Raw genomic sequence first — 26,990 nt, 5'->3', positions numbered from 1 at the left:
ACCTTGGCCTCAATTCCCATTTGGCATGGGTTTTGAGAAATTATTGATGTTGTATAAAGACCTCACCCTCCTTGCAAGAACTTTGAGGCTGTCTGACATGGGGCTGCAGTAACTTGGCTTCCAAACTGGTCCATCTTTTCTTTATCAGCACCATCTCTGTGGTAACACCCCCACTTGCTTGAGCAATCAAACTGCTTGGAACTATGCAGAGCTCTGTAAAGAGGGTGGAGGGCACAATAAAACTGAAAAAAGACCCAGGTGTGCTGCTATGTATTTCTTCTTTTTGCTCCATGAGATTTGTGACAAGGAAAAGCATAATCTGGAAAAAGATTTAGAAATGATGGGGAGGAAATTGATGAATGTAGACCATCCAAACCATTGGTGGCATTCCAGAAATTTCTTCAGGCCTTGGGAGTTCAAATCTAAAGTTGCTGGACTCCAGGCTACCTTTTTCTATCTAAAAGTGTGCCTGCCAGTGGCCTGCTGGGCCTCAGTCCTAATGGTGAGCTTGAGAAACAAGTCAGCTTGTGCATCACCTGGTTCAGTTCCCCTGCTCTGGGCTGCAGAAATTATCGTTGTCTCTTGAACAGAACCTGGACAAAACCTCCAAAGTTTTGCCCTTTCAATCAATGAGCTGAAAATAAGCATACGCCAAGGGGTGACAGGGCGGCAGAGAATCTGCACTTTACTCTCGTTGGCCTTTTGTTTAATGCATAATTTTAAAGTGCCATGTTTAGCTTTAACTTTTATAATTAAATGGCAACTATTAAAAGTAATTTAAAGATTGCATTCTTGTAAAATTTGTTAATTTTTTTTGTTGTTAAGAGAAGTATAGTGTGTGTGTGTGTGGTATCTGAGAGTTTTCCACTGTTTTCCCTAACGTCTTGCACTTCCTTCCCTCTCCCCCCACCTCCCCTTTCTTACTTTCAGGTTAACAATGCCACTGCACGAGTGATGACCAATAAGAAGATGGTCACGCCTTATGCAAATGGTAAGAGAGGCTGTTTGTACTAATGATGAGCTGAAAGGTTTGAAGAAAGACAAAATGGAAAAGTCATGACCTCTCCTCAGGACTAAAAAACCTAATTTGTAGTGGTTTTCTTCACTATAATGGTTAAACATTTATGGAGGAATGCCATTTTATAGATGGAGAAATGGAGACAGGAATAGTGGCCAAGCTGGTAAAGAAGCCAAGGACTGATGGGTTTCCTGTCACTACTGCACCTGATGCTGTACAGTGGGATATGCAGCGCTCCTGATCCTTACTGCCAACACGTAGATAACTAAATATGTATGCAGAAGCATAACTTAGGATACATAATTGGATATATCTCAGTTCAGGTTCTAACTGTAGAAGTACAGCTGTCCCCAGGCAGTTGGGAAAACAGAGGCATTGCACCACTTGTTGGCTCACTTTTTGTTACAGACCGTGCCTGTGTTCAGTCATTTTCCAGTGAACCTGAATAGAGAAAGACCAAGTTGTTTGGGTAATGAAGAATCCTGTTTCATTGGGATATCTTGGTTCTTCTGTCTCTGGAGTAATTTTATTGCATAGGCATATATAGCATAAAAAGTTGTTCTGACAGAACTGAATGCTGCTTTGATACAGATTTTTGAATCTGGGTTTTTGTCCTGAAACAGGCAGAAAAGTTATTTTTGGTCTGAAAATGTTCCCAAATAGCTTCAGCAAGGCAGGAAGCTGCATATAGGTAGTTGCTAATGTGAGAATACATTTTGATTACAATGTTGAGGTTCAGAAGTCAGAAGATACAAATTTTGTTTGTAGCTCTGCTACTGACTGATTGTGAGGCTCTTGGCAAACTGGTTTGTTTTTGGTTGCAGAACTGGGGAAACAGAGGCAGGCAGAAAGGCTGGGATTCTGAGTCTCAATGTCTGAAAAGAACCAGGAGATTTTGTAGTAAAACGCAATGCAGCAGCAATGCTCTGTTGTCCTGAAAACAAGGGCAGAAAATGCGTATGACTGTTTAGTAACAGAACTTGGCTTACATAGCAATGACTTGTGAAATCCTGATAACGAGCAGGAGTATTTTGCTTTCACAGCCTGCAATTTAAAGCCAGCTTTAAAGCTACACAAAGGTATTTAGTATTAGGCCAGACCTAAGGCATACCGATGAGTGGTTTTATGACTGTTTCCAAATTTGAGGGTTGGTCCCAGTCCCCTTGCTGCCACCACTCACTGGGGTATTTTGCCATCGAGGTGGGCAGTACAGCGGCAGCATGCCCAGTCTTGCGGAGGGAGCGAGCGTTGCAGCTCCTGTTGATTCTCTGCCAGCAGATGAAGGGGTGGTGTTGGTGGGCTGCAGTTCACAAAGATGTTCATATGATTTCTAGGCTGGTTAGAGGTGTTAAAACACAGTAAGTACATCAGGACTGTAAGACAGAGGAAGGGTACAGATTTGTTTAGATAAAAATACCTGTATGATTTGCTAGCTGAGCAGCTGAGATCATTCTTGAACAGAGTGCTTTGTGGAAACCAGCCCAAATTGTGATGTTAGCTTTACACCCCTTGCTTTGCTCCCCATATAGAAAGGTGGGGAGGAAGACAGATATGTTTCTAGATCTGACTGGGAAGTGTGTTCCTCCGCATACCCCCGTGACTGCTTTAAGCACTATTCTCTTGTAGGTTTTATGTTGATGATTTGCAGTTTCTGCCAGTTACCCAGATTATATTAAAATCAATTATCTGGGAAGGCTTTCACCTGAAAAGCAGCATAAAGATGAGAGGAAATACTAAAATAACACAGAAGAAAATGTGAGATTAATAGACCGAACTGCTTTTCTGCACCATAGTCATGTGATTCAGTTAGTGAGGGAGTTCAGACACCGTTGCTTTTTAGCAGGTCTCTAGCAAATAAGACAGAAGGCTGTTTGGAGATTTTAAAGCTATAAATTGATTTGCCTGGAGTGACAGTCTGGGCTGGTGGCTTTAGAGAGCTTTTCGATCCGCAGCGTTCCCAATGAAAGCAAGGAGGAGCTGGCAGCAAGGTTCACGCAGAGAATGCAGGGTCGCAGGGCGCTGGTGGCAAATATGCATATAAGGTAGTTGGCATTCCCTCAGCGGTGCCTCTGCCCTGCTGCGGATCAGCTGATGTTTTGCTGTTCCCTCCAGTACAGCGACCTGTTCCTAGAACTTGACATTAGAAGAAAAAGGCAGTTGGCCTCCATCTACACCAAGGGGGATTTGAGGCGAAGCAGAAATTGGAAAGAGCTGTGCATGTGAAGCTGGGGCACACGCAAGAGACTGTTCCCCTGCCCCGCACTGCCCGCTCCTTCTCTTGGTGTAGATTTTGGCATTCACTGCGGTCTTTGTTGTTTCAGGTTGGAAGTTGAGTCCTGTGGTTGGAGCGGTGTACGGCCCTGAGTTATATGCAGGTAGAGCTTAAGTAGACACTTCCACTTCTGCCATTTAACTGCAGTGGTGTTTGTTTATGTTCTCAATCTGCTGTTTCTTTATAACCTTTTTACTTTTTTTGTTTTGTTTTGTTTTCTTGTTTTTTTTCTATTCTTTTTAAAATTAAATTAGCGTCCAGCTTTCAAGCAGATGTCTCGCTGGGCAATGACGCCGCAGTGCCCCTGTCAGGAAGGGGGGGTATTAACACTTACATTCCTTTAATCAGTAAGTAGCCCCCGTTGGCCCCTGTATTGTTAATGTGCTTGAGTTAACGATGACTTGTTACCCTTCTTCTCTTCAGTCTGTATAATATATACTTGAAAGGATGGGTCTAGCTGGGAATGAGCCAAAGCGTACTGTGCAGTGGCTGTAACTTATTCATCTGCAGTGTGTTTCTGTACTAGCGAATGGGTCTTTCTGAGATGAGGAGGCTGCAGAACAAGGGGAGGGTGCGTGTGAGGAATAGGCCATTCCCTTCCTCCCCTCCCCCTTTTGAAAACAGAGAAACCAAACAGACAAATCCCTAAAGTACATATTATACAAGCTGCTAAACCGCGAGTCTGCAGGGCTCCCAGTGGCATGCACCTGGATGCACGTTGGGTTGGGTTTGCACCGTGGGACTCCTTCCCTCTTGGTATCTGTTTATTACGTGTTTGCAGATGCCTCTGAGGTTTTTACATCACTTCATCATGAGCCAGTTTACTCCAGCGTAAAGCATAGAAAAGCAGGCCCCAATATACATGGAGCCAGTTATTGGTCACACTTGTTAAATGAAGGTGGGCTCTCAGTAAACTGGCAATTTATGGGAAATTTCTGCTGCTGTTATATGGGCTATCTTGTCTTTCAGGCTTTAAAATGAACATACAGAGGATTGGGTGGCAAAGAGTGGGAGGGGAAAGGAGGGAAGAGACTGATGTAAGTTGGTTGACTTTAAGGGCCTCTTGACAAATTATTTTAAAGAGCCTCTGCAGTTTTGGAAGAGCCGCCTGCTATATTGATAGTAACTCTCTGCGCTTCTCAGACTTTAACCAGACTGCATGGTGATGTCAAAAGGCGGGGGGATTTGTACCCTGTTTGTGGTGGGTGAGGCATGCCCAAGCATTAACCTCTTGCATGCCAAACCTCTCTGCAACCCCTCTTCCCCCAAAGGCCCTGGTGTAGCAGGAAGTACATATGGGATGCTTGCTGGGTTATAAGCATGCCCCTCTGCAGGACTGATGCAAAATGTTCCACCGCTGTGAAGCTACTGTCTCACTTTGTTGGAAGCAGAGGGTTCTTCTCTGGGCAGGAGCTCAGATCCTTTTCACCCTCCACCTTGTCTGTCTTTACAGTTCCAGGCTTCCCCTATCCAACTGCAGCCACCACAGCAGCCGCATTTCGGGGAGCCCACCTGAGGGGCCGAGGAAGGACAGTGTACGGGGCAGTCCGGGCGGTACCTCCCACAGCCATCCCTGCCTACCCAGGGTAAGCACTGGTCATGAGAGCAGAGTGCTCTGCACAAACATGTCGAATAGCTGATTGGTTAATCAAAAAATAGCTAAACTTGTCTGGATGGTGAGAGTCAGGATATTGCTAGTGCCAGAGCATTCTGCACACGATGGCATCCAGTGGGGGCAAATCTAAATTTTTTTCATGTTAAGTTATTGACTGAAACAATTCTCAATACTTGCAGCAGCTTAAAGCGCTGATGGATTCCTTCTCATAATTTCCAATTTGTCTATGTGGTATTTGTCATCCATTCACCTAATACGTTATAGCGCTGCTGAGAAGGATGCAAAGAGAGAAGGTCTAAAATTTCCAAAAAGGTTCTGCTCTTTGCACTTCATTTGTGTTTTCATATCCAGGAATGAGGAGTATTATCCATTACCTTCATGCCTCACCATCTGGCAGTAGGACACAGAAGAGCCAGTTACCCACAATGGATTTGCTTTCTTTGTTGGAGACGGTTTAAAAAGGTTTAAACCAAAGATTAATCAAGTCCATTAAATTAAAGTTGGGAGTGTTTGGACTATAGGGAGAACAGAAGTGCAGTGTTCTTCTAACTGTTCTATGAAGCAATGGTGGCAATGGTGAGTGCGTGGCCTTAGCATTCTTTGCCCTCTGAGTTTTCACTAGTAATGCAGTGGAATAGATGCTGTTACAGAAAAGTATTCTGCTGTTGAAGAGTACAGGGAACTATGTTTGCACGTGAGTTTAGTTTTGGGTTTTTGTTTGCTTATATGTGATGGAACAACAGATAATTCAGCAAATCCCTTCCAAACTGTCTTTTTTTGTTTCTGATTTTGAGGATGCTTTATTCATATTGCCTGTATCTGGAATTTTACTTGCCATATTTTCCAGGCGACATTCTCAGAAAGAATAGGAGTAGGAATTAATCTTCTAACACAGAGAAGTGGACTTGATCCTTTTTTCCTTTAGACTAGACCCAAAAGGGAAGAAAATAGATTACAAATCTTTTATTAAAAAGGGAGGTGGAAGCCACACGCATCAGTGCAAGGAGCTGGCCTGATATATGCTGAATAAGCTTGCAGTTACCTTCTGTAGCAGGTTAAGTGGGGAGGGCTACTGCGACCCTTTCTTTTTAGAGTCCAGTCTGATGTTTAAAGTGGAGCTCAAGGAAGTAAGCTTCAGTTGTCATATATCTACGTAGCTTTGCTCACCAGCAAATCCATCAATATTTGTATTTAATTCACTGGAAGCCTTTAAATGAAACCTCTTGCCTGAACACATTGGCCTTCCAAGCAGAGTGTTTCTTCCAGGTTTTCAGAGTCACCACTTCTTGCCATCGCTCCTAGTTCATATTCTATATTCTCTAACCACAGCCTCTGACCTGCAACTCCTCTCTCCATCTGTGGCTCTGACAGTGACCCAGTCCGGTTTCATTAGGAAATGCTCCACAGTGAAACAGAGAAGCAAAGCCCAGCTGAGTGCTGCCGTCTAGCAGAACACTGAATACTTGCACCAGGCAAGGAGAATGTGCTCTTCATCCCTGGGAGTAACGCCTGGAGCATTCCCAGCAAGAGGCTGTCACAAGTGGTGCGCTGGGAGGGACTCTGGGCTTTGCCTTGGATATAAATCCAGCCTGAGTCTCATGTAAAGGGTATATTTCCATTTGGAATATGGGCCAGGGTCCAATGATTATCCCTTCCAAATACTGTCTCATGACTCTGTTTACTTACATTGTGTTTGTCTGACCCTGCTGACTGATTCCATGCCTTGGTGGGTAACCTGCTATCCAGTAAACATTTGCAGGGCAGCAGTAAACAAGGCGTGGTCACAAATGGCCCAGAGCTGTCCCTAGTCCTAAGCACTAGGATGTAATGAACTAATTCTGGTGTTTATTGTCATCATAGTCTGAATCTCTACAAGACATTTGGTAGAGGAATTCAATTCTTTGTGGAATAATACAAAATGTGCTATTCAGTTCCATGTTGCAGTAACCTGTAGGACAGGCACCGCTCCACGTGGGCACTGTGACCTCCATGGAGTCAGGAGCAGGCACATATTCCTGACACCTTATCCTGCATCAATTGCTTTCTTCCTGGCCAGCGAACAGATAACACCGTAAGATCAGTCAGCAACACATGAGTGATCAAGTCATAGTGAGTAATGTGGAAGAACACAGTAAAGTAAGCTGCAGGTTAACTGAAACCTGGTAGGAGGAATTGGTTTTCACAAACCTCAGTGGTGTTTAAGTTTTAAGTTACAAAACTTAATGGTATCACTGCATTTGAGAGCTTAGCAGAATTCAAAAAACACAGAATGTAGATTAATAAAAGCTTGTTGGAATTGCCATACTGGATCAGACCTGAAGGCCATTTAGGTTAGAGTAATTTTTCACGGTGTCTGGTGCCAGACACTCCAGAGGAAGGTGCAAGAAATCATACCATTCCTAATAGTTTTAACAATTATTTTAAGAACTCAAACTGGGATTCACTAATGCATATGTAGAATGTACATACTTACATACAGACATGGATGTTTATCCAGGGAAGGTTAGTCATACCTTAGAAAGCAATTGCTCAGACCATTGGAGAGGATGTTAGTCAGTCACCTAAGCCTGACCCCAGAATACAAATGCAACCTTCAATTTAGAACTGAGGCAGCATTCAATAGGAGTACGGAGACATTGCAACCTCTGATATATAGCGTGAGTAAAACCTGTGCTGGAATATTGCCCCGATTTGTAGCGGCCATGCTTTCTAAACAAGAATGTTGACAAATTACACTTCAGACCAAAAGCTGTAAGAATTAAGTCAAAGCCTGAAAAAAACTCACCTACTATAGAACTCTCAAAACTAAATAAGCTTGATCAATTTTATTTCTCCAACTGAAGTGCTATAGTAAAGAATAATTTAGTTTTAGGAGTGTAAATATATAGAGGATTCACTGACCTGAAGCCAAAAGTAGATAAAAGTCAGAGTAGATATGAGGCCGTAGGGAGCTTTAGGGGTTTGGAGTGTTTTTTTGGTTCCTTTTAGAACACAGTCAACCGTTGGTACACCTAAATGATATGATGGCTGCTTTACAAAACCAGCATATTTCTTTTTCTCATGGATGTGTTTTAGCTCAGCTAGTGGGCTTTTTGCAGATGCCTCTGAGATTCGATAGACTGCCGGGCTGCTTTATGCTTCTGGTCAGTCTATGTAACCAGAATGGTCTCTGTGGTTTTTAAATGAAGGAATTCTCTCAGTTTTTGCTAGCACTGAGAATCACAAATATGGATATTCTAGCATATAAATCTTGCTAAATTTCAGCCCTGGCAGTTGGTGTCAATCAAGTCCTAACTGAAGGAGAGACGAGGATGCATGTGTGCTTGCTTGGTTGGACTCAAGAAGTCTCACTCTTACCTGTTATTAGTGTTCCTTGCAGTTTTCTCTGGAGAGCTGATGCCAGCATCTCGTGCTGACAGGATTCTAAGTTACAGAAATAGTGGCCTGATCCAATGTGGTAATGCTTATATTCATCCAACTGATTGTGTTCAGGATAACTGTTAAAACTGCTAACCTGTTCATAAACCAACAGTCACTTCTTCTGTCATGCGTTTGCCTTTCCTGCAGGAGCAGGTGGAGTATCACTGCTAAAACACTCCTGGTCCTAGATAGAGAACCCAGCAATGTAAGTCACTGCCCCAGGAACCAAATTCTTTGTTATGTGATTGTCAAAATTTAGCTTCAACAAACATGATCTTATGGCCTGCTTCTCCCTGCTGAAGTGGCTCCCCTCTTCCTCTAACAAGGGTCTCTATCTTCACATCTGCTCCCAGCGCTCTTGGAGACCATAGTAACTCTGTCCATTGGGAATGGAGTGTACTTTTCCTGGGGAAGGCAGCAAGACTAAATTATTCAAGCAGTAGCTAACACTGCAACAGATTTTTTTTTTTTTTAATTTTATTTTAGTTTTTAGTAATAGCATGCAGAATTTTGGCAAGATCTGCTGGGCTTCTTTTGTGTGTGCGTGCCTTACAATAGATGGGTGTCTGAGGGTGGCAGGCTCTTGGCAGCATTTCACATTCCATCTGATAAGTAAAAAAACGATAATCAAAAGGAAAGCTTCCATACCTTCTTTTTCCTTAATGCTATTGGTAAGTCATGCACATCAGGTCCATGAACATCACAGATGGTGGGGGCTAATGCTTTTTTAAAGCCTTGAGTGAGTTTGTGCAGAGCTATTCAGAAGACAAAGCAGGAGGAAATCCCTCATTGTGAAGCACACCTGAACTCAAATGGGTGGGAACATCCTCTCTCTTCCTTCCTCATCCTTCCCTGACCCCTGTCCCCAAAGAGAGCTGTGTAGTCTTACCTAACGAATGCTCTGGTAAGAGTGGCTCTTTGGGAACCCCAGGCTCTGGTTTAACAGTTTTCCTGCTTGAAGTTCTGAGAGAAAGAAAACTATGTCTTAAAGCAGAAGAAGCACCATCTCATGGAAACGCTTCCAGGTGCTCCTCTCTGCTACGGAATAGGTTGTTCCTACCAGGGACTCCCACTGCACCTTTCAATTCTCAAACCTTGGACCAGTCACCTAACCTTTTTAGCTCATTATCTCTGCTTGTGAAAGCAATGCATTGTGGGTATTTTTGGTTTTTTCTTTTTAATTACATTTCTCTGTGTTTACTTTGATCAGAATTGATTGACTTGTTTTCCTGAGGTGTTGCATCGGTTCTTTATGATGCTGAATAATAATACTTTGCATGCTTGTGTGATCAGCCAAATCTTATCGCATGTCTAATGTGCAGGGTAAAAGCAGGTGATGTATGGATGTCAGAAACAAAGTCATGCAGCCCCGTGAAGCTCAAAATACGTAATCATACACAACTCTCTGAAACGTGCTTTTGACTTAGGTGACTACAGCCCCTGTGGGATGCCTTCTGAGGGGCTCTTTGATTTCACAAGCCCACTTCTTGAAGCCAATGTGTCCATGTGTTCAGGGGGTAACTAAAATCATTCCAGGAGAATAACCAGAGTGGAGGTTTCTAAACCCTTGTTTCTCTTCTTCAGGACATCAGATCTTTTTGAGTCTTTTTTTATTGTACAAGATGGTGGTTCCCCTCCCTCTCTCCTTTGCATACTGTCTCCCCCTCTGCCCACCCCTTGCCCCTTTGCATGCCATGGAAGATGACTTGGAGCCGTCTAGCGTGCGTGCGCACACACATTCTCTTGCTGATTTGCTCCTGCCAAAAGCCCAGGTTGTGGATTCATACATCACCTGCCTGTGTAAAACGCATGTGCATGCTGCCGTCCTCAATAACCGGAATGTGTTTTCTGTTCTTTTGTTTTTTGTTTTTTTGTTTTGTTTTTTGTTTTTGTGTGGATTTTCTGCAGTGTGGTTTACCAGGACGGATTTTACGGTGCTGACCTCTATGTAAGTACACACACCGGAGCCTTCTCGTCCCCAACCCCTGACAAGCCAGCCTTTTTTTTTTTTTTTTTTCTTTTGGTTTGTTTGGTTTGGTTTGGTTTGTTTTTTTTAAAATATCATTTACTTTAATTTTCTTCTTCCTTGTGGATATATATATATTTATATATTTAGGAATGCAAGCATGCTTCTCTGTCACTGCGCTTGCCCCTGGGTGCAAGACCTAAGCCTTTGGGTTTCCTGATCATTGCCAGGGTCAGTTTACTGGGTGTCCTGTCCCCCACATGCACACTGCTACTAATCAACCTGAGAGACGATTAGCAAATTGAAATTTCTCTCAACACTTCTCTCGTGTACATAATTTGGATATGAAAATAACAGGACTGGTTTAGCCTCAGACTTTCCCTTTCCTTCTCCCCTTCCACCCTCCCTTTTCTCTCCCCTCATGGGGCCCTTTCAGGTTTGATTTGTGCAGCCCACACTAAACTGAGCGAGCTGTATGTTTAAAAATGTTCATGTGCCACTGGGATGTGGAGATTATCCCTTTGGGGAAGACACCGGGCCTGATTAAAAATGGAGACTGAGATGCTAGAGTGAAAACTGACATCTCATTTTGCTGTTAGAAATGGCACCTAAATAGGCTAGGTTCGCTCGCCTCTTTGGGGAATTGTAAAGTACAAATATGTGGAGATGTTCGGTTAGAAGAGTCAGCAGCCTCCTCCTGCCTGGGAATTAGTTCTGATACCATGGGAGGCTTTGTCCTGTCATTGTCTTTGTCCTACCCAGCTAGTCCGTATTGCAAATCTCCAGGGCATCTGTATACGTAGGTGGGTTGTGGATGGAGGGATTCTGGCTGGCTGGTGAGAAAGGCAGTTTCCTCTCTGATGGAGAGCTGTTGCAGAGCAGCTGTGGTAGGAATATGCCTTTCAAAGCCAAAATGTCCAGGTTCGCTACTGCCATCGCAACTTGTGGCTTGCCTGGCTCTAGCAGAGTTTCCATTTGTGGTATTGTAGGTACCAGCTCTTTGGAGCTGGGGAGGTTTCATATTGGGTAGTGGCACAGTTGGCATAGATTTCACATCCCCGCTCCTTTGAAGGTGCCGCTTCTGACATTTATGTAGACAACCCTGGGGTTAGACTCAAGATGGAGTTAACTTTTGGATTTTGTTGGTTTATACGGAGGGTCAAGTCTTGCAAAGGCACTTTTCCCAACACGCTTACAGCAGTTGAAAGACACGCTGTCCAAGCATACAGAGATGGGGTGCATTTCTTCATTCTTACATATACAATCATCTGCACTGCACAGTCCTTTAAAAATTTATCTGCCTATTCAAGTGTTCCTTTGTAAAACTGTGTCAAGGATTATAAAGGGTTCTGGGTTTTCCTGCCTCTCTCCTAAAACACCAGCTCTACCAACTACTGACTTTTCTACAGCTAGTAAGCAAGCAAACGAGCAATACTTAGTCCCTCTTGCCTGACGGTATGGCATTTAAGTTGCCGTCATGTTGAAAGGGAAGCCTGACCAGGCTTACTCCCTATTTCTTTTGAGAAAGCTCCTTCAGAGCTTCCATTGGAGGTGAGGAGGAGAGGCTTATTTAACATGTTTTATGGACAGAGATTTCAGTAATGAAGAATCCCCATAACCACGTGGTGCTGCAGTGCAGTAGCATCACGTAACACAAAACCAAGCCCCAAGTTAGGCTAGAGCTGTTCGGTGGACTTCTGATGACTTCGCTGTTGGTGGCTCTGGTCTCACTGTCAGAAAGCAGGATGATCGAAGAGGAGACTTATCAAGGTAGATGGTGGTGCTTTTTCCTATGTTATTGCTGCCCAGGTGGACATCAGGAAAAAGTTACCGTAATCCAAACATGAAGTTACCTTTTGAATTTGCTTGGCACAGTGTCACTGCAGTGTCCCTGTGCCCCACTGATCTGTTGTGCTTTTCACTGCAGTCCGTAGCTCCCTCTGGTTGCTGTGAAAGGCTTGTCCTGATGGTGGAAGGGATGACAGAGGATACTTCAGTTAGGACTAGGGCAAGAGTTAAGTTGAGGTTCCCTTTTGGTCTTCTGAGTCTGTAGGGTTGTGTCAAGGAAGGGTGGAAAGGAGCTGAGCTTGCAGGAGTGGTTAGTGGTACGCCAGATGAAGGGGAAGCGTCCCAAGTTTGGGCTGTTTTTTCCACCTATGTGCTGTGCACCAATTTTCTCATTTTCCTCCTCTTCCTCTTCCTCACTCCTTTTTTCTTTCCTGGGGCAACCATCCTGCTAGCATTTCTTCTGTGAAGAAGGCATTCCATCTCTTGTTGGATGCAGCCCACTCTGGCAAGACACCTGAATTCATAAACAACCTGCCCCAGGATGCAGAGGGCTTGATTTCGGCTCATAAGAAAGATTATCTTTCTTCTACAACGGGGTCAATCTGGGTGGCGGGGGGGAAACCCAAACAAACCCACTCATGCGAAGACTGCTGCTGCCTGTGAAAAGCGTGCTTGCATCCACTGGAAAGAAAAGGCTGGTGAGCCCCGCCGTGGGCTGTTTGTATGATTGTTTCTTTCCACAGCTGTGTTTTTTTGAACTGCTCTTCCTGTGTTCTGTTATAGAATAGTCTTACAGGAACCAATCATTAGCGCTAAAATACCTCAGGTAGGAGTGCCAGTGTGACCTGCCAACCGATCAGATTGTGGATTGCAGTGGAAAAAACTGAATTATACTAACCATTCCAGCACCACATTAGAGATGGGAACAGAGGCTTTTTTAGGGCAGCGCAGACTCATGTGTGATCCGAGCCCCTGCTGTAGCAGGGCGGCATGTGTCCAGATTTCACACCGAGTGGCATTTCATTCAAAACAAAATAATAATATAAATTAAATGGAAGGGTTAACAAGGTCATGCTTGTCCCATTACCATGTAGAAGCACCTGCTGCAATGGACACTGTTGTCCTGTCACCTCTTTTAATTCATTCATGCTCATTCCTGGTGCACTTATGCCACCCTTCTAATACAGAAATACTGGAAACAGTTCTAGCCCTTTCTGCTTCTTAACTTACATTATAGGGCAGTTTGGAGGTGGAGAAGACACATTCGAGATACGATAACTAACAGATCCTAAAACTGGGCTCGCTGACTAAACCTGCCATGTGGTCAAATGTATCTAACTGGTACCATGAGTTACACACTTCTCCAGGGGTTTGGGAATGTTGTGTCTTAGTGGCATAAAGACTTCTGAGTAAAAAGTGCCAGCAGCACACGTGCGCCTGTCTAAGGCAGCAAGGGAAAAAGAAATGGGAAGCTTATACCATAGGATACACTGACATAGCAAGCTGTAGTTTTGGATTTCCTCATGTTCTCGTTGGATTGATCACCTAATATGCACCTGAAGAGTGGAAGAGAAGCTGGACTTAGTTTGAGCTGAACTGTGTAGTCTAAAAGCACTCATTTATCTACATTAGCATGCTCAGTAATTGGAATGCTGCTTTAGCTGGGACTGCAGCTTCCTGTATATATTGTTTTGCTATGTTTGTGTTACTTCAGAGAATATATGACAACATTGAAAAGCTGTCATCTAATGCTGAAGGAGGAATTTTTAAAAAATATGTTCTTGCTTCACTGATGAGCCAAGGACGGTAACATCACAGAAGAGTAATTTTTAATCTGCGATTTTGTGAATACCTGGGCAAATACAGTAGTTTGGCAGTTAAGATCTACAGGCTGAAGCACTGCACATTCACATGGGGAAGAGGGTTTAACACAGCCCCAGCAATACTGCCAAGATACCCAGAGAAGGAGAACTTGAATTAAGACAAGCAACATTTAGGGTTGTGTTCATCTCTCTCACATGCTCCCCGCACAATCCAAAAGACTGTACCAGAAAGGACTAACCTTGATTTATACGGTTATTTTGGTTGCTAATTACTGCCCAGTAAAAATGCATAAGCCTTTTCCTTAGTTGCCCTCTTTCCTTGTCAAGGCAGTGTTTAAACTGTCCCTTTGATAGAAACGTCTCTGACTCAACATCTTCGCCAGAAGCTCAGCCGCACTCATTTTTTTGAGATGAGGCTAAAGATTCTAAAAACTGAACCTAGATGGGTAGACCCGTCCCTGTGAAATTACTTAAACAGGTGGAGTGGGAGTTTGCATGGCTGTCCTGGGTTTTGGGGACTGTGCCACTGAATGGTGTCTTCTGCTGCAATTTGGCTGTGGCACTGGAGGAGTGTGGTGCAGCTGCAAGGGCCTTTTTTTAAATTATTGTTTCATTTATTGGAGAACACGATTGTTCATGTTTGTTGAAGATGCTCTACTCTGTTATAGTTTATATTTACTAGAGTACGCAAAGTGAGTGGCATCAAAAATCACTAGGGGTGGTAGGACCGTGTAGGTAAGGTTACGGATGAGCTCTGCATACCAGTTAAACTTGTGTGTGAACAGGAATAGCAGGAGAAAATAACTAGTACATTGGACAAGCTGAGCAAGGCTTTAGATGCACTGATGGAATTATAGGTGGGTCCTGGGTTATGGAGAACAGGAGCATCAGCTGGGTAAGGCAGCCTGCACGGTGTCTGCTTTGCTCTGGACTGGTCCCAGAGCTTGGTGAAAGCATTTACGAAATAACGAGTAATAGTCGCAGCTTTCCTCCTCTTTCCTTCACCCTGTTTTGGTGTATTTGGACCTGCTGGTCATGCTAAATACATCCCTGTGCCAGAAATCCCCCAGCTGTCCACACTCATTGCTCCTATGACAGGAAAGTACCATGGCCATTATAATCCCCATTTTTGGTTTTATTTGAAGTACACACAAGTAGAATTCGCAGACTGCTTTGAAATGAGCGGGTCTGCCTGTGCGTGTGTACCCCTATACTGTGATTTTTTTGGTGGTTTTTTTTTTTTTTAAATTAACAGTAGCTTCAATTTTGCATCAGTGCATGGTTAAAAAGCAATACACATGTCAGCTATTTCTTAACTTCATTTCTCCAATGAATTATTTCTCCTGTGTTTTTTTTTTTTGTTTGTTTGTTGTGCAGTTGACTGAAGAAATGTTAACATCCCGCTCTAAATCTCTCAGTGGAGTCTCTGTTCCCTTCTCTGATATAACAGATGGGTTATTGCTTGTTATAATTATTAACATTGTGGTGTGGGACAGGGCTAGGGTGGGAGCCATTTCGGGGGGCGAGGGCGGGAGGCTGCGGGAGTCGTTAAGGTTGGAATGTTAACTCCAGTGGTGACTGACTGTCTCCGTAATAGCAGGTTGTTGTGGCTGCACGCTCTAGTACTTGAGGCTGTGTACTTCACTGAGCTTGTGGTAGAGCCTAGGGCGAACTGCTGTCCCAAGAGAATGCTGGGATGGATAGAACTAGCCAATATGAGTCTGAACGTGGTGACTTTGCTGGTTGTTCTAGCTCCAGATGTCAGCATGCTTAGTTTTTAATTTTGATTAATAAATGTTACGCCATTCCCCTTCCCACACCTGATTCCAACCCTTCTTTTATTTTCTTCTTCTTTTTTATTGTTTTGGTTTGGTTTCATTTTCCTTTGAGAGACATGAGTTAAAAGAGAATTACATGATAACCCTTTTTGGTTTCAAACTGCATCTCGCTGTCATGTTCAGAATATGTGCCAGGCGCATTTGAAGTGGCTCCTGATCTGAAATGTGGCTGGCAAGTGTGGGACAGAGTGGGAATCGGAGTGCGCACTGAAGCCGGCTACCCTGAGAAGGAGGGTTGTGCCAGGCAAAAATGCCTTATGCCCAAGTGTCAGACCCCATCAAGAGTTCAGGAAGCTCCTAAACTTTAGGGAATACCACAATGACACTGGTATCAAATTTTGTCTTAATTTAGTGAGGTCGGTGAAGATGTGATTTGGATTAAGGCTGCACCTCGTTCATCTCGTCTTCATCATGTTTTGGAGGTGGGAGTAATGGTGGTGCAGTGATAGCATGGCAAAACCAAGCCTAACCTCACCAAACTATAAATCCAGAATTCAAGGGTTGGAACAGATAGATGAGATTACAAAGGCAAAGCTGTGACATGGCATCTATTTTCAAGCAATGTGGTGATGTTTCAGAGGTGTAGATTTGTGTTACTCTTTCTTCTGTTAACTAGAAGATTGAAGAGGCTGTAAATCCCCCTCCTCTGGAGCAGGGAATGGTCCCCAGGCATGTTTTAGATAGCATGTTAGCCTTCGTGGGGCTAACGCAGGCCCCACAAAAGCAACCAAAATTAATTTAAAATCATTACTTCTAATTTAAAAGCTACCTAGCCCAAAAATGAGCATTGCTGAGCAAACACACAGTCCTGTAGTAGAGCTGATCTTGTACTCTTAGTTACATATAGGGAAAAGATCTGTAGGGAATAAGTGATAGACCTATGTTGAGCTGATGATGGAGGTGAAGAGCATAAGTCTGCCCTTCTGGTAATTTAAAAGAAAAAAAAGCCAGAAGCAATCTGGAGTTTTCTGATGTTATTTGTGGCTCATTGTATTTCTAGCAAATCAAAGCCCCAGTTCATTTACCATTGCCCCATTCCGAGTTAATGAAAACGTGTGCAGAACTGTACAATAAAGAAAGCGCTAACCTGGGCTTCAGAGACCTCTTTTCTGCCTGCCGTGCAGCCTTTGCCCCTCAAAGTCCGCAATGTGGCTGGCCTCTCTCCTGCATTGCTGCCTGGCATGCAGAGCCGCCTGCCCCAGCCAGCTCTTCCTCTGCCCCCAGAGCTCCTTGTGGAAGTTCCAGGAGGAGACTCGCCGCTCTTCCTCTGGCTCTGGATTCACATTTTGCCAACCCAGCTGTAAATATGTTTTTAGTAACTACCTCTTATCAGTGTAAGCACTTTAAAGACCTTAACTACAGGTGTGTAGCATGGGCAGAAATGCAGCAGCAATACAGACTGTTCTGGCATGATTTCCCCTGACTTGTTTCTTTCTTACGTGCAGAGAGGGGAGAATGGTCTGGTTGATATCGATGTCACTTTGCTTGTTACCAGCCCTGAGACCACCAGGGACTGTCTTCTCTGACCATCTCTTCCTGATTGCTTTTTGGCTTCTCTGGCTGTTGATACTTGTATACATCTGGACCAAATTAAATTCTAGCCTTTGGGGTTTCCCAGGCTTAAAAAAGAGAGGGGGGGAAAAAGCAGAAATTTCTGCGAATGGTCTCCTTTCTAAAAGACACATTTCATGGAAAGTACCTACCTCTGATTTCCTCAGCGTAAGAGAAAGGGGATATAAAAATCACATTGCATGCAAGGTTTCAGCTCTTTTCTGGTTTTCAGTTTCTCCACGCCAAATTTAATTTCCTGCAGGAATATAACCATGCTCAGGCTTGCTTTACTTTATTCCTTCTGCTAAATGGGGTAATAGAAGAGTCTTCGTGGTCCTTCTGAGGAAAGGAATATACATAAGTAAATGGGTGATGCTTGCGATAGACATGACATGGGAGCTGATGCAGTTTGAAACACTTCCTCTCCTTGTGATGTGTGTGACTTTTTTAATTTCTATTTTTTTATGCTCTGCGTGGGTGGACAGGTATCTGTAAAGTCAGGTCTCTTCTCTCCTGCAGGGTGGATACGCAGCCTACAGATATGCACAGCCTGCTACTGCAACAGCAGCCACGGCCGCTGCAGCCGCTGCAGCAGCTTACAGCGATGGGTATGTAAGGGGGAGGCATCCCCAGGGGCTAGCTTGCTGTGCTCAGGGATTCAAGGAGCATTGGTCCATCACAATACTTCTTTTCCTGTTTCTTTGTCGTACTCGCATACGCACACATGCATGCACAACGCGACGTGAAAGACGTGAATGCACGGTTTGTCTCTCTGTTCCCGGGCAGTATTGCCCTCCGGTGTATGTGAGCTGGCACAAACCCTGGCCTCTTCCCTATCCTTGTGATTCTCTGCACAAAGGAGCCAGTGTGGTTATGGCCTCGGAGTCCAAAGACCTGGTGCGCCTTGCCAGCTCCTTGCTCTGCGACTCTGAGCAGGCCGGTTAATCACCGGGTGCTTTTCTCTCGCCATCCATAAAGTAAAAATTGCTCAGCTAATACCGTACTCAAGAATGCTTTAACATGCAGCTCTGTATAGATACAAAGGATTATCATCATCATGGTGCTTGCCTTAAGGTTTTTCATCTCCTATGCAGCAAGGCCATATTTTAATCCTAGCACATGCGAGACCATGAAAATTTATACTCCCTTCTCATTCTGGAGAATCCCTCACTGCTTTCCATTTAGCAGCTGTTACTGTGCCAGTAGCGCTAGTGCCAGCAGTCACTCTCCTCCCAAATTGCATCACGCGAGGTAAGGGATGCATTAGCTGTCATTTCAAAGGTGCTCACCTCTTTCCTACAGGTCGAACTCATGGTTTCTGCCACATTCCTCCTTGCAGGCCGTTCTCTTGCCCATCTCATATGATGCATGGCAACATGCCCGTAGGATCTCTTCGAAGAGGGGCTGCCTGCGTGCATGTGTGTGCATGTATGCATACATGTGTGTAGAAGGGCATGCTGCTTCTTCCATTGCCTGTGGTGAGACAGCTGTTTCTCTGTCCTTGAGGTGACTCTTTTTTTCTCTTTATGTTTTGTTTTCCCTCTCTTCAGTTATGGCAGGGTGTACACAGCAGATCCTTACCATGCCCTTGCCCCTGCCGCTAGCTACGGAGTTGGCGCTGTGGTAAGTGGGATTTTCTTTCTTGTGCTATTTCTCATTTCCAGTATGGGGAACAGCCGTTTACTGCTTATCAAGTAATGAAACTTCATCCAGAAAAGCTTTTTTTTTTTTGTTGAGGGAGAAAGCCCTTAGCTGCAGTGCTTGAGTTCCTAGTTGTTCTGCATTCATGTGTGTGTGTGCACTAGGAAAGGAGCCAGGTTGTAGGGGACCAGTTATTACTTGGTCTTGCACATCACCTAGTACAAAGGAGGTGGTAGAAGAATGACCCAAAGTGTCATTCAGTGGTGAATTCAGTAGAGCTGTATCAAGGTGATACATAGAACAAAAATCAGCAGTAGGTAGAGATGTAAAGACACCCTGTCTTGCCATTTTCTTTAACTTTATGGTTCATGTTGCATGTTGAGAAATCAGTTCAAGGAAGCAAGGGACTAAGTTTTTCTTGTAGCATCTTGCAGCAAAGCTGCTCCACTTGCTTCCCTCTTCCGCTAATGGAAGGATGCGGTGTCCTGCCTGCCAGCAGTAGTTATGCAAGGGCAGGAATGAGGTGGTTCTGGCATAAGAGGGAAGTGCAGCAGATTGCTGAAAACACATGCTTGCCCATCTGCTGTTAGCTAGTGCAGTATCTGTGTTGTTGCAAAGGCTGGAATACAAATGTGTTCAGAGAAAAAGACACCTAAATATAGATATCTGCAGTGTAGCACCTCCGTTTGAGCCTCAGCTCATCATGTGGATTCTCTTTGGGGTCAATGAAGGAAAAGCAGGTACTTCTAGGATACCAGGTCATCGTGTCTATTTTAGACCTTTACCTTAAGGTGAGGTGAAGAGTATCTTAGAAGTCCTGGTCTCTGCTGTCTGTAAAGACAGCCTAGACAACTGGCTCAGAGACTAGGACTCATGAGTCCCATCTCTGGTACTGAACTCCCTTTGACCAAGACTTGGCAAATTTACCTCCAGCTGGCTGGTCATGAACATGTCCTTCTGAGCCATGTCTCTGGTTTCACAGGCAAGGTTCTCCTCTCTTGCTTCTTAGAGGTGCTGATGGTGACAGGTCAGTGCCGGGGCATGTCTGTTAGTCCTTCTGAGAGCATTCAGATGCTGTCCTGAGTGTTTCTTCACAGTGCGTCTCCTAACGATCTCTTCTTTTCTCATTTAATTTCTACAGGCGAGTTTATACCGAGGTGGCTACAGCCGATTTGCCCCCTACTGAAGTGACGTGAGCCCCCTGCAAGTGGGACAGCCCCCCCAGTTCATGAGGCCTGGCTATTGCAATATTTACTAGTAGAGGAACTCTATAGCAAGACAAGGAGGAAAAACATAAACAAAAAAAAAAGAGAAAATACTTTTTTATACCTCACTATGTTCTTTGAATATGTATTTTTTTTTCCTTTAAATTTCTGCCTTTAATTCTTTTGTTCCAAAGATTGTGCTTTTTTTTGTTGTTGTTTTAATTTTTGGGGTTTTTTTAACTGTGGTAAAAAGAATGCATTTCCGTGTCTGTATGTTGGTGCATAGCTTATCCTACCAATCACGGAAAAGGTGATTAGTGCTAAGGAAAGCTGTTAGAAACTGATATCATACAATTAATCAGGAACACGCAGACAGAGTTACTTCCCTGGGTCTGGTGCTTGGTGCCTGTGAGACAGGAATACGTGAGGGAGAAGTCTCCACCTGCCATGTTTCTGGTCTGCAGAAGGAAGCATGCTGTGGCTGAGACCTAAATGCTGGTGGGAAATAGTCATTTACATTTGGAAATGGGGGAAATGCAGAGACTTTCCTCATTTTTATCACCATCTGACGTGCACAGGTTTGGGACAGTTTCAGCAGTGTCAGAATTTAAGACTTATCAAGAGAAGATTTCCTCAACCTGCCCAAAGACTTCGGCTGTTCTCTGCTGTACAGGGGACAAGAACTTCAAAAGGAGTTTTTGATGAGGATGATCTTTCCCACACACACGTGACTTATTCTAGATGATTGTTGTCCATTGCTGGTGGCTGTAATTATCTTAGTTTTTCTTCCTCCTTTTCAAGATCTTTGTCCCTCGCTGTCCCTTCCCTCCCCTTCTTTCCTCAAGGAGTGGCAGATGCAATGCAGCATCACACAGAGCACCTCTGTTGCAGACAGCAAGAGGTTAAACTTGCAGAAGTGAAACGTGTGCAGCCTTATAGAGGAAGAAATCTAGCTGAAGAACCCTGCATCAGCACCATGCTCGGGTCTTCCGAGGTCCAGCCTGCAAGGTCTCTCCTCCTGTTCATCCTGAGCTGCTCCGGCACTTTTGCAAGTAATCTGTTTAAAATGAGTGAGGAAAAACAAGTCATCTATAAGCTGCTGAGGCGAGGGGCAAACGTGGGTTTGAGTGGGGGAAGAGTCTTTAAACGTGATCCTGAAATAGTTTTGGTTTGGTCAGGAGTTTAAGGGGAGGCAGAAGCAGTTTTTGCAAGCTCTGAATTCATAGGAACTTCCCACCACAAGCTATTTCAGGCCCTTACATAGTTGCGTTGGAGCCCTGGGGTCTGTTTTGCCCAGCCTCTCATAGAATGTTGTGCACCTGGTCTGCTGAGTCCATATAGACACTACATATTAGAAGATTTGGAAGCAGAGAGACTATTGAAGGGAGGACTCCATGACTCCCAAGACCATCTCCCTTCTGCTCTCACATACAGTGATTGGAGTGTTTCAAAGTCAGCGTTTTTAGATGACTGTGTGAGCCACGTTGAGGGAGAGCTGCTGCTCTCCAGACCTCCCCGCTCAGCTGCTGGCTCCTAGAATGCTCCCAGTAAGCCCCAGTGCTCAGAGGCAGGGTCTCTAACCACAGGTTAGAGAAATGCAGAAGCGCAGTTTTATTAAGCTGCTTCGACTCCATCTATTGGTACTGGGGTGAGCTCACCCCACAGAGGGCTGTTTGGAGTGTGGGTTTGTTGGTGGAGCCTCTCCAACTCCAGCACTACACCTGCTTCTCCATCTACTGCTGATACCAGAATAGGAAACCTCCCGCATTTAACACTAAGTGATGTCGACAAGCAGAGCTCCCGGGGAGGTGTCCTGGCCTAGCCACGCACAACCACATATTTTTGGTTTTGGTCTTCCCCAGTGATACACGTGGCCTCTCTGCGCAGCAGAGAGGAGGCACCTCAAATGGAAAGGATGGGGAAGCCATTAGTTAAGCTAGAGACCCTGAAGCTATTGATTTTCTGGAGGAATAGCTAGATAAAGGGGACACCAAACTGCCAGCCTGTTGGCCACCTTTTATTTTCTTTGTTGGTTTTGTTGTTGGTTTTTAACTTTTCTTTTCCAAGCCAAAGTTTGGTTTGTTGCTGTTATGACAATTTTTTTGTTGTTTGTATATAAATATTTTAGTTAGCTTGAAAATGGGGAGGGGGGAACAAGGCATTGGGGCTTTCACAAAATCTAGGAACTGAGGGGGACTCGGGGCGTTTGGGGGCTTTTGCTGTTTTATTGGGGCAGGGGAGGGAGGACTTGTGGTAGAAATAGTCATATCCAAGGGGAGCCATTTCCACCGCAGGGGAGCCAGGGGACTTCTGGAGCTGAGATGCAGCAAAAGCCTCTACTGGACTTGTTTCTACCCACCTGTGGGGCAGAGAGGCTGAGTGAGGCCACCCCTTCCCGTCCTGTCCCCGCAGGCGGTTCCTCGTGCAGCAGGTCTGCAGGCTGCGAGCGAGGGGAGCGCAGCTGGCAGAGCCCGGCAGGGGCGGCTGCCGGCCCCTCTGCCCCTTTCTTGCCTTTCAGTTCAGCTGGTTCTGACTGCAGCTCCCGAAATCCAGATTCTCCCTCCCCGAGTACCTTCCCGTGCCCTGGCAGTGCTGCCTGCAATCCCCCCCCTGCCACTTGGCCTCTCTGGGAGTGTGGGGTCCAGCCCCATTTCTGCGTCTGAGCAGAGTCTATGCATGGCAGCTTCAGCCCACCCAAGTATATTAGAAGCACGAGGGGTTTAGTGCAGAAGCGCCCAACCTTTGCGGGGCTGTGGTCTCCTGAGATACGATCTCCGAGTAATACCCGCTTCAGACCATCCAACCTGATTCCTCTTGTATCTGAGCCCGACCTGCTCTGGTTGCTCCCTGCCAGGCTCTTGCGGTGCGTTAACCAGCCGGTGTCTCCCCAGCTCCATAGTTAATGCTGTAAGATCCCCGCCGAGTCAGGTTGCCGATAGCCCGGCTGCCTGCTCGCAGCAGTGAGCTGCAGAGGGGACACCAGGACATGTGCATGGCAAGGGGACAGAGGTAGCTTGCTGGTTCCAGGTCTCAGGAGCACCACACCTCCCAAAAACTTGCACACTAGCTGGAATTTCACGGCGAGGTTTCTCCAGTGAGCGTTGTGCTGTGGCAGGAGAGCCCTTCAGCCTTTCTTCCCTCTTGGCAAACAACAGCTCTGGTTTCACTCAGATATGTTGTGAACTGGCTTGAGATGCATTAGAGCAGCCAAGCCGTGGCTATATCAATCTTCTGAAGAAGTGAGGACAAAGCCTATATCTCCCTATGCAAAATGAATTACACTTAATGAATTAAACTGGGCCCTGACTTGTTTGACCGATGGCAGCTAGTGCTTGTCCCTGAGATGGGTCTGCAGTCACAGGTCCCTCGCAAAGCGGGCCTTGGCTTTCCGAGGGAAACCGCACAGGCAGCCTGGCAAATAGTTTGCTGTTTGTCACCTTCTAGTCTGGTGGCATCTGGGATTCCTCTTCAAGTAGAGGAAGGTACATTTCATTAAGTGTTGCTGTTTGTACTGTCTTGCAATAGGTCTGGCCAGCACGTGATATTACACTGATAAAATTTTGGGATTGAAGAATTGATTTATTTAATGTGCTGGTCTGTCTTTCCTTGTGGGTACAGTCGTGCTGGTACATAGATGACTTCTACTGGTATAGCATGTTCCCTACCGGGAATAAGCTACATTGATGCCCAGCATGTTAGCAAACTGTTGTAACTGTCCCCACACTAGGGAGGCTGCACTGTTGGAGGTGGGTTACCTTTTCTAAGAAAAGCCATGACAGGACCTGGAGCCACCACAGAGGTCAGTATGAACCTACTATAGCCAGCTATTCCCAGGTTAAGCAGTTACATGGATCCTGTGTCATGAGTTCAGACAGAGCCATGTTTTAAACGAGCTGTGACTGGGCTGTTCCAGTGCCCGGGAGTACGTGAGCTCAGGAGTCGGAGACCTGTGTTTTGGTCAGGGCTCTGTCAGTGACCCTCAAGGGTCATCATGGAGCAGTTGTTGCTGCTCTAGACTTTGCTTCCCCATCCCTAAAGTGAAGTGAAAGTTTATCCCCTGTTCTCACCCGTTGCGAGATCTGTGGATGTGAAGCACACAGCAAGAGCTGAGGAGGATTATCTGAATCGCTGGCTCGAGTGCTAGTTGTGAAACGGTTAATTAAACCATTTCCTTGCCCAAAAAGAGACCTGGCTGCTGGGATTTCAATTCCAGCACCCAGAGCTTCGGCAGCGAGGAATACAAAGCAGAGGAATAAAAAAAACCAGAGCCTCATTAGTCCCCTACTCACCTCTATCTGTATCTTCCCATCCTGGCCCCAGAGAAGGAGGCAACTGAAGAACAGATTGGGGGAGCGCTTAGGAATTCAATAAAGGGAAAACCAAAAAACAGCTCTGGGGAGTGCTTTTGCTGAGTCTGGCTCCAAAGGGAAAGCCCGTGGGTGGCGTGGCAGGCAGCTTGCGGCCCTCCAGCCTGGCAGGGTCAGGGAATGCTGCCCTTGGTGCAGAGGGGCAATTTTTAGAGTCTGTTACCTGTTTGCACTGTTTTACAATAGGAGGGGGAAAAAAAAGCCCACCCAACTTAGCGAACAAGATGAACATCCAATGTAAACTTACTTGTGTTTTTCTTTTGTCATGCTCTTGGAAAATGTCAAACATTTTGTAGTATACACCAGTGAGACTTGATTCTTGGTTGCATAAAACACTATTTTTGGTGATGTTAATGTCTAAAAAGCCCCTTCCCTCCACCCCCACCTTACTGATTGCCCTCTCCGCCCTCCAACCCCGGTAAACTTCTCTTCTACAATGAAAACTCCAGTCAACAAGGCAAGCAGGAGTCTGATAGCCAGAGCACAAAATGGGGCCCTTATCAAGCAGGCTCTGGGGTTTCTCCCCGGTACTTTTCCCTCTAGCCAGGAGTTGGCAGGATAAGCCCCCATCCCGCTGCAGCACCTGCTTTGATGGCAGCCTCAAGGGGACTTGGGATGTCCAAGTTCCGTCTCTGTTGCTGCTGTTAACCTTGGAAGGCAACTTCTTGCCGGCGGTTGTCCTCTCTGGGTGGCAGCCTGCAGCTGGTCCAGGCTTGTGCGGGAGACAGGCTTCCCCCACTGCCTCCTGAATTGTGGTAGAGCAAGAACTCATCAGCCAAAAATCTTGCGTGATTTCACCAGGAGATTGCTGGTGTTTAAAGCCGTCCACCTGAATATTCATTTAGCTGACAGTCAGCAAAATGCTGGTTCATCTTAGGAATGTTTTTTCTTTTTTCTTTTTTCTTTTTTTTTTCTCTGAAGTGAGTCAATAAATCTCTTGCCAGATTCCCAGTTCTCTGCTGGTGGAGGGGCTTGTTGCGTCCCTGAGGAGTGAATTCCTTACAGAAATTGGGCCTCCCACATTAATAGCCTCAGTTTTGGTCATGTTTTTCTATTTTTTTCTGTTCACAGTATTTTGTGTGTGTGCGCGTGTTGTAGTTTTGGCAGCTTGGTTTGGCTGCATTATCAAGTGACGAAATAATCCTCTTTTACCCCAGGGGATATGATTTGGTTTTGAGTTTTTTCTTTTTTTTTTTCTTTTTAAAATTTTAATATGATAAATCCTGCTTGTAAATAGCCGGAGCTAAAATGTGGGGCTGATAGCAAATGAGAACCTGGGCTGTAGAGCGATACGGAGCTGGCGGAGTATTTTACTGACCTCACAGGCTGATCTACTTGAGACTTGGAGATTTTCAGTGCAAGGCTGAGATGCCGCAGCACCTCCACTAGCAGCGATGGACTTGCCCCTTCACGCGGTCTCCCCAGCACCTCCCATTGCCAGGTACCGCCGGGGAACAGGACGTGCCCCGAGTGGGATGCGTTCCCTTCCCCTGGATCATTTCCTAGGACGCCCGAGCCGCTTGCCCAGGGTCCCATTTCCCTGCTGACTCTGGAGAAGCAGTATCTGCATCCCAGGGCTTTGTGACAGCCTCTAACTTCCCGCCCTCCCTCGTTAAGTATCATATTGTATAGTAGCTTTCAGACCATACAGTATTCATTGGGTTATTCCTATTATTATCAAGTAGCTGGAATTGTGAAGGTCGGAGTAGTTAGATCTTTAGCTTTTATTCCTTTTTTTTGTATTACTATCCATGTGTATAAATTATTGATCATGTTGCTGGCTTTTATAAACTCTAAGCAAGGGGGGAAACCCTTCCTAACCCTTTGCAAATGGTAATGAAGCACTGTTTTTAAATAAAAGAGAGAAACACCAGTCTGCTGGCTCCTGTGTGTCATTGTTTTTCAGCACATCTGGATGAATTTCACTGTTGCCATGTCCCTGGCAGGTGAAACATACAGAGGGGATGGATGCTGGTGTGAAGAAGGAGCTGGGAGACCAAGGGCGAAGCCTTGGTGGGGCTGGCAAAAAAATCCCAGCCCTGTCTGTCCACACACTGAGCTCTCTGTAACCCCACGCCTTTCCCTGCCATCCTTTCCCATTGCTGCTTATTAGCAGAAGAGGGCCATTTGTTTGGTATTTGATAAGATGCCCCCCCTTCCCCTTTTTTTTTTTCCTCTCTAAGCCTAGTCTGTGTTTGAACCTGTTAGTGTGGAAGGAGAGACAACCATTTCAAATTACAGCATCAGCATTTTCTTTAATGCCTGTGTAGCTAACTCCCCGCTGTCTGTGTTAGCACAGGTTTAATAGTTAACACGCGCAACTGGAAGCCGGTGTTCCTGTGCTTGGAATAAATTTCCTCTGGGAGTTTAGACATTTCTTGTAATCACTACTCCTGTTGTCCTGCTGCCTGTAAAAGGAGTGTCACTGCAGACAAGCAGAAATCCATGCACATTCTACAATGTGCTTAGAGATCCTCTAGTGAAAT

At 45.2% G+C, this 26,990-nt stretch overlaps 1 protein-coding gene across 19 annotated transcripts in view; it reads left to right on the top strand.

Moving 5' to 3' along the window:
• RBFOX2 (RNA binding fox-1 homolog 2) overlaps positions 1 to 26,377 on the top strand; it is a 174,486-nt gene extending 148,109 nt beyond the window's left edge. For 7 of the 19 annotated variants that reach the window (XM_065631209.1, XM_065631173.1, XM_065631285.1 and 4 more), the window contains 8 exons: positions 931 to 991; positions 3,340 to 3,393; positions 3,545 to 3,637; positions 4,744 to 4,876; positions 12,863 to 12,905; positions 17,811 to 17,899; positions 18,842 to 18,914; positions 20,074 to 26,377. In XM_065631209.1, coding sequence (XP_065487281.1) covers positions 931 to 991; positions 3,340 to 3,393; positions 3,545 to 3,637; positions 4,744 to 4,876; positions 12,863 to 12,905; positions 17,811 to 17,899; positions 18,842 to 18,914; positions 20,074 to 20,118 — 591 coding nt within the window. In that variant the 3' untranslated portion in view covers positions 20,119 to 26,377. Of the gene's footprint in view, positions 1 to 930; positions 992 to 3,339; positions 3,394 to 3,544; positions 3,638 to 4,259; positions 4,328 to 4,743; positions 4,877 to 8,472; positions 8,531 to 10,233; positions 10,274 to 12,862; positions 12,906 to 17,810; positions 17,900 to 18,841; positions 18,915 to 20,073 lie in introns of those variants that run through there. The other 12 variants (XM_065631218.1, XM_065631181.1, XR_010605927.1 and 9 more) reach the window with 11 other exon arrangements.
• Positions 26,378 to 26,990: the final 613 nt, after the last annotated feature.

This window comes from Caloenas nicobarica, chromosome 1, assembly GCF_036013445.1.
Source record: "Caloenas nicobarica isolate bCalNic1 chromosome 1, bCalNic1.hap1, whole genome shotgun sequence".
Classification (NCBI taxonomy): Eukaryota; Metazoa; Chordata; class Aves; order Columbiformes; family Columbidae; genus Caloenas; species Caloenas nicobarica.
Note: the sequence above shows the minus strand (reverse complement) of the source record. Positions and strands in the feature narration are given on the sequence as shown.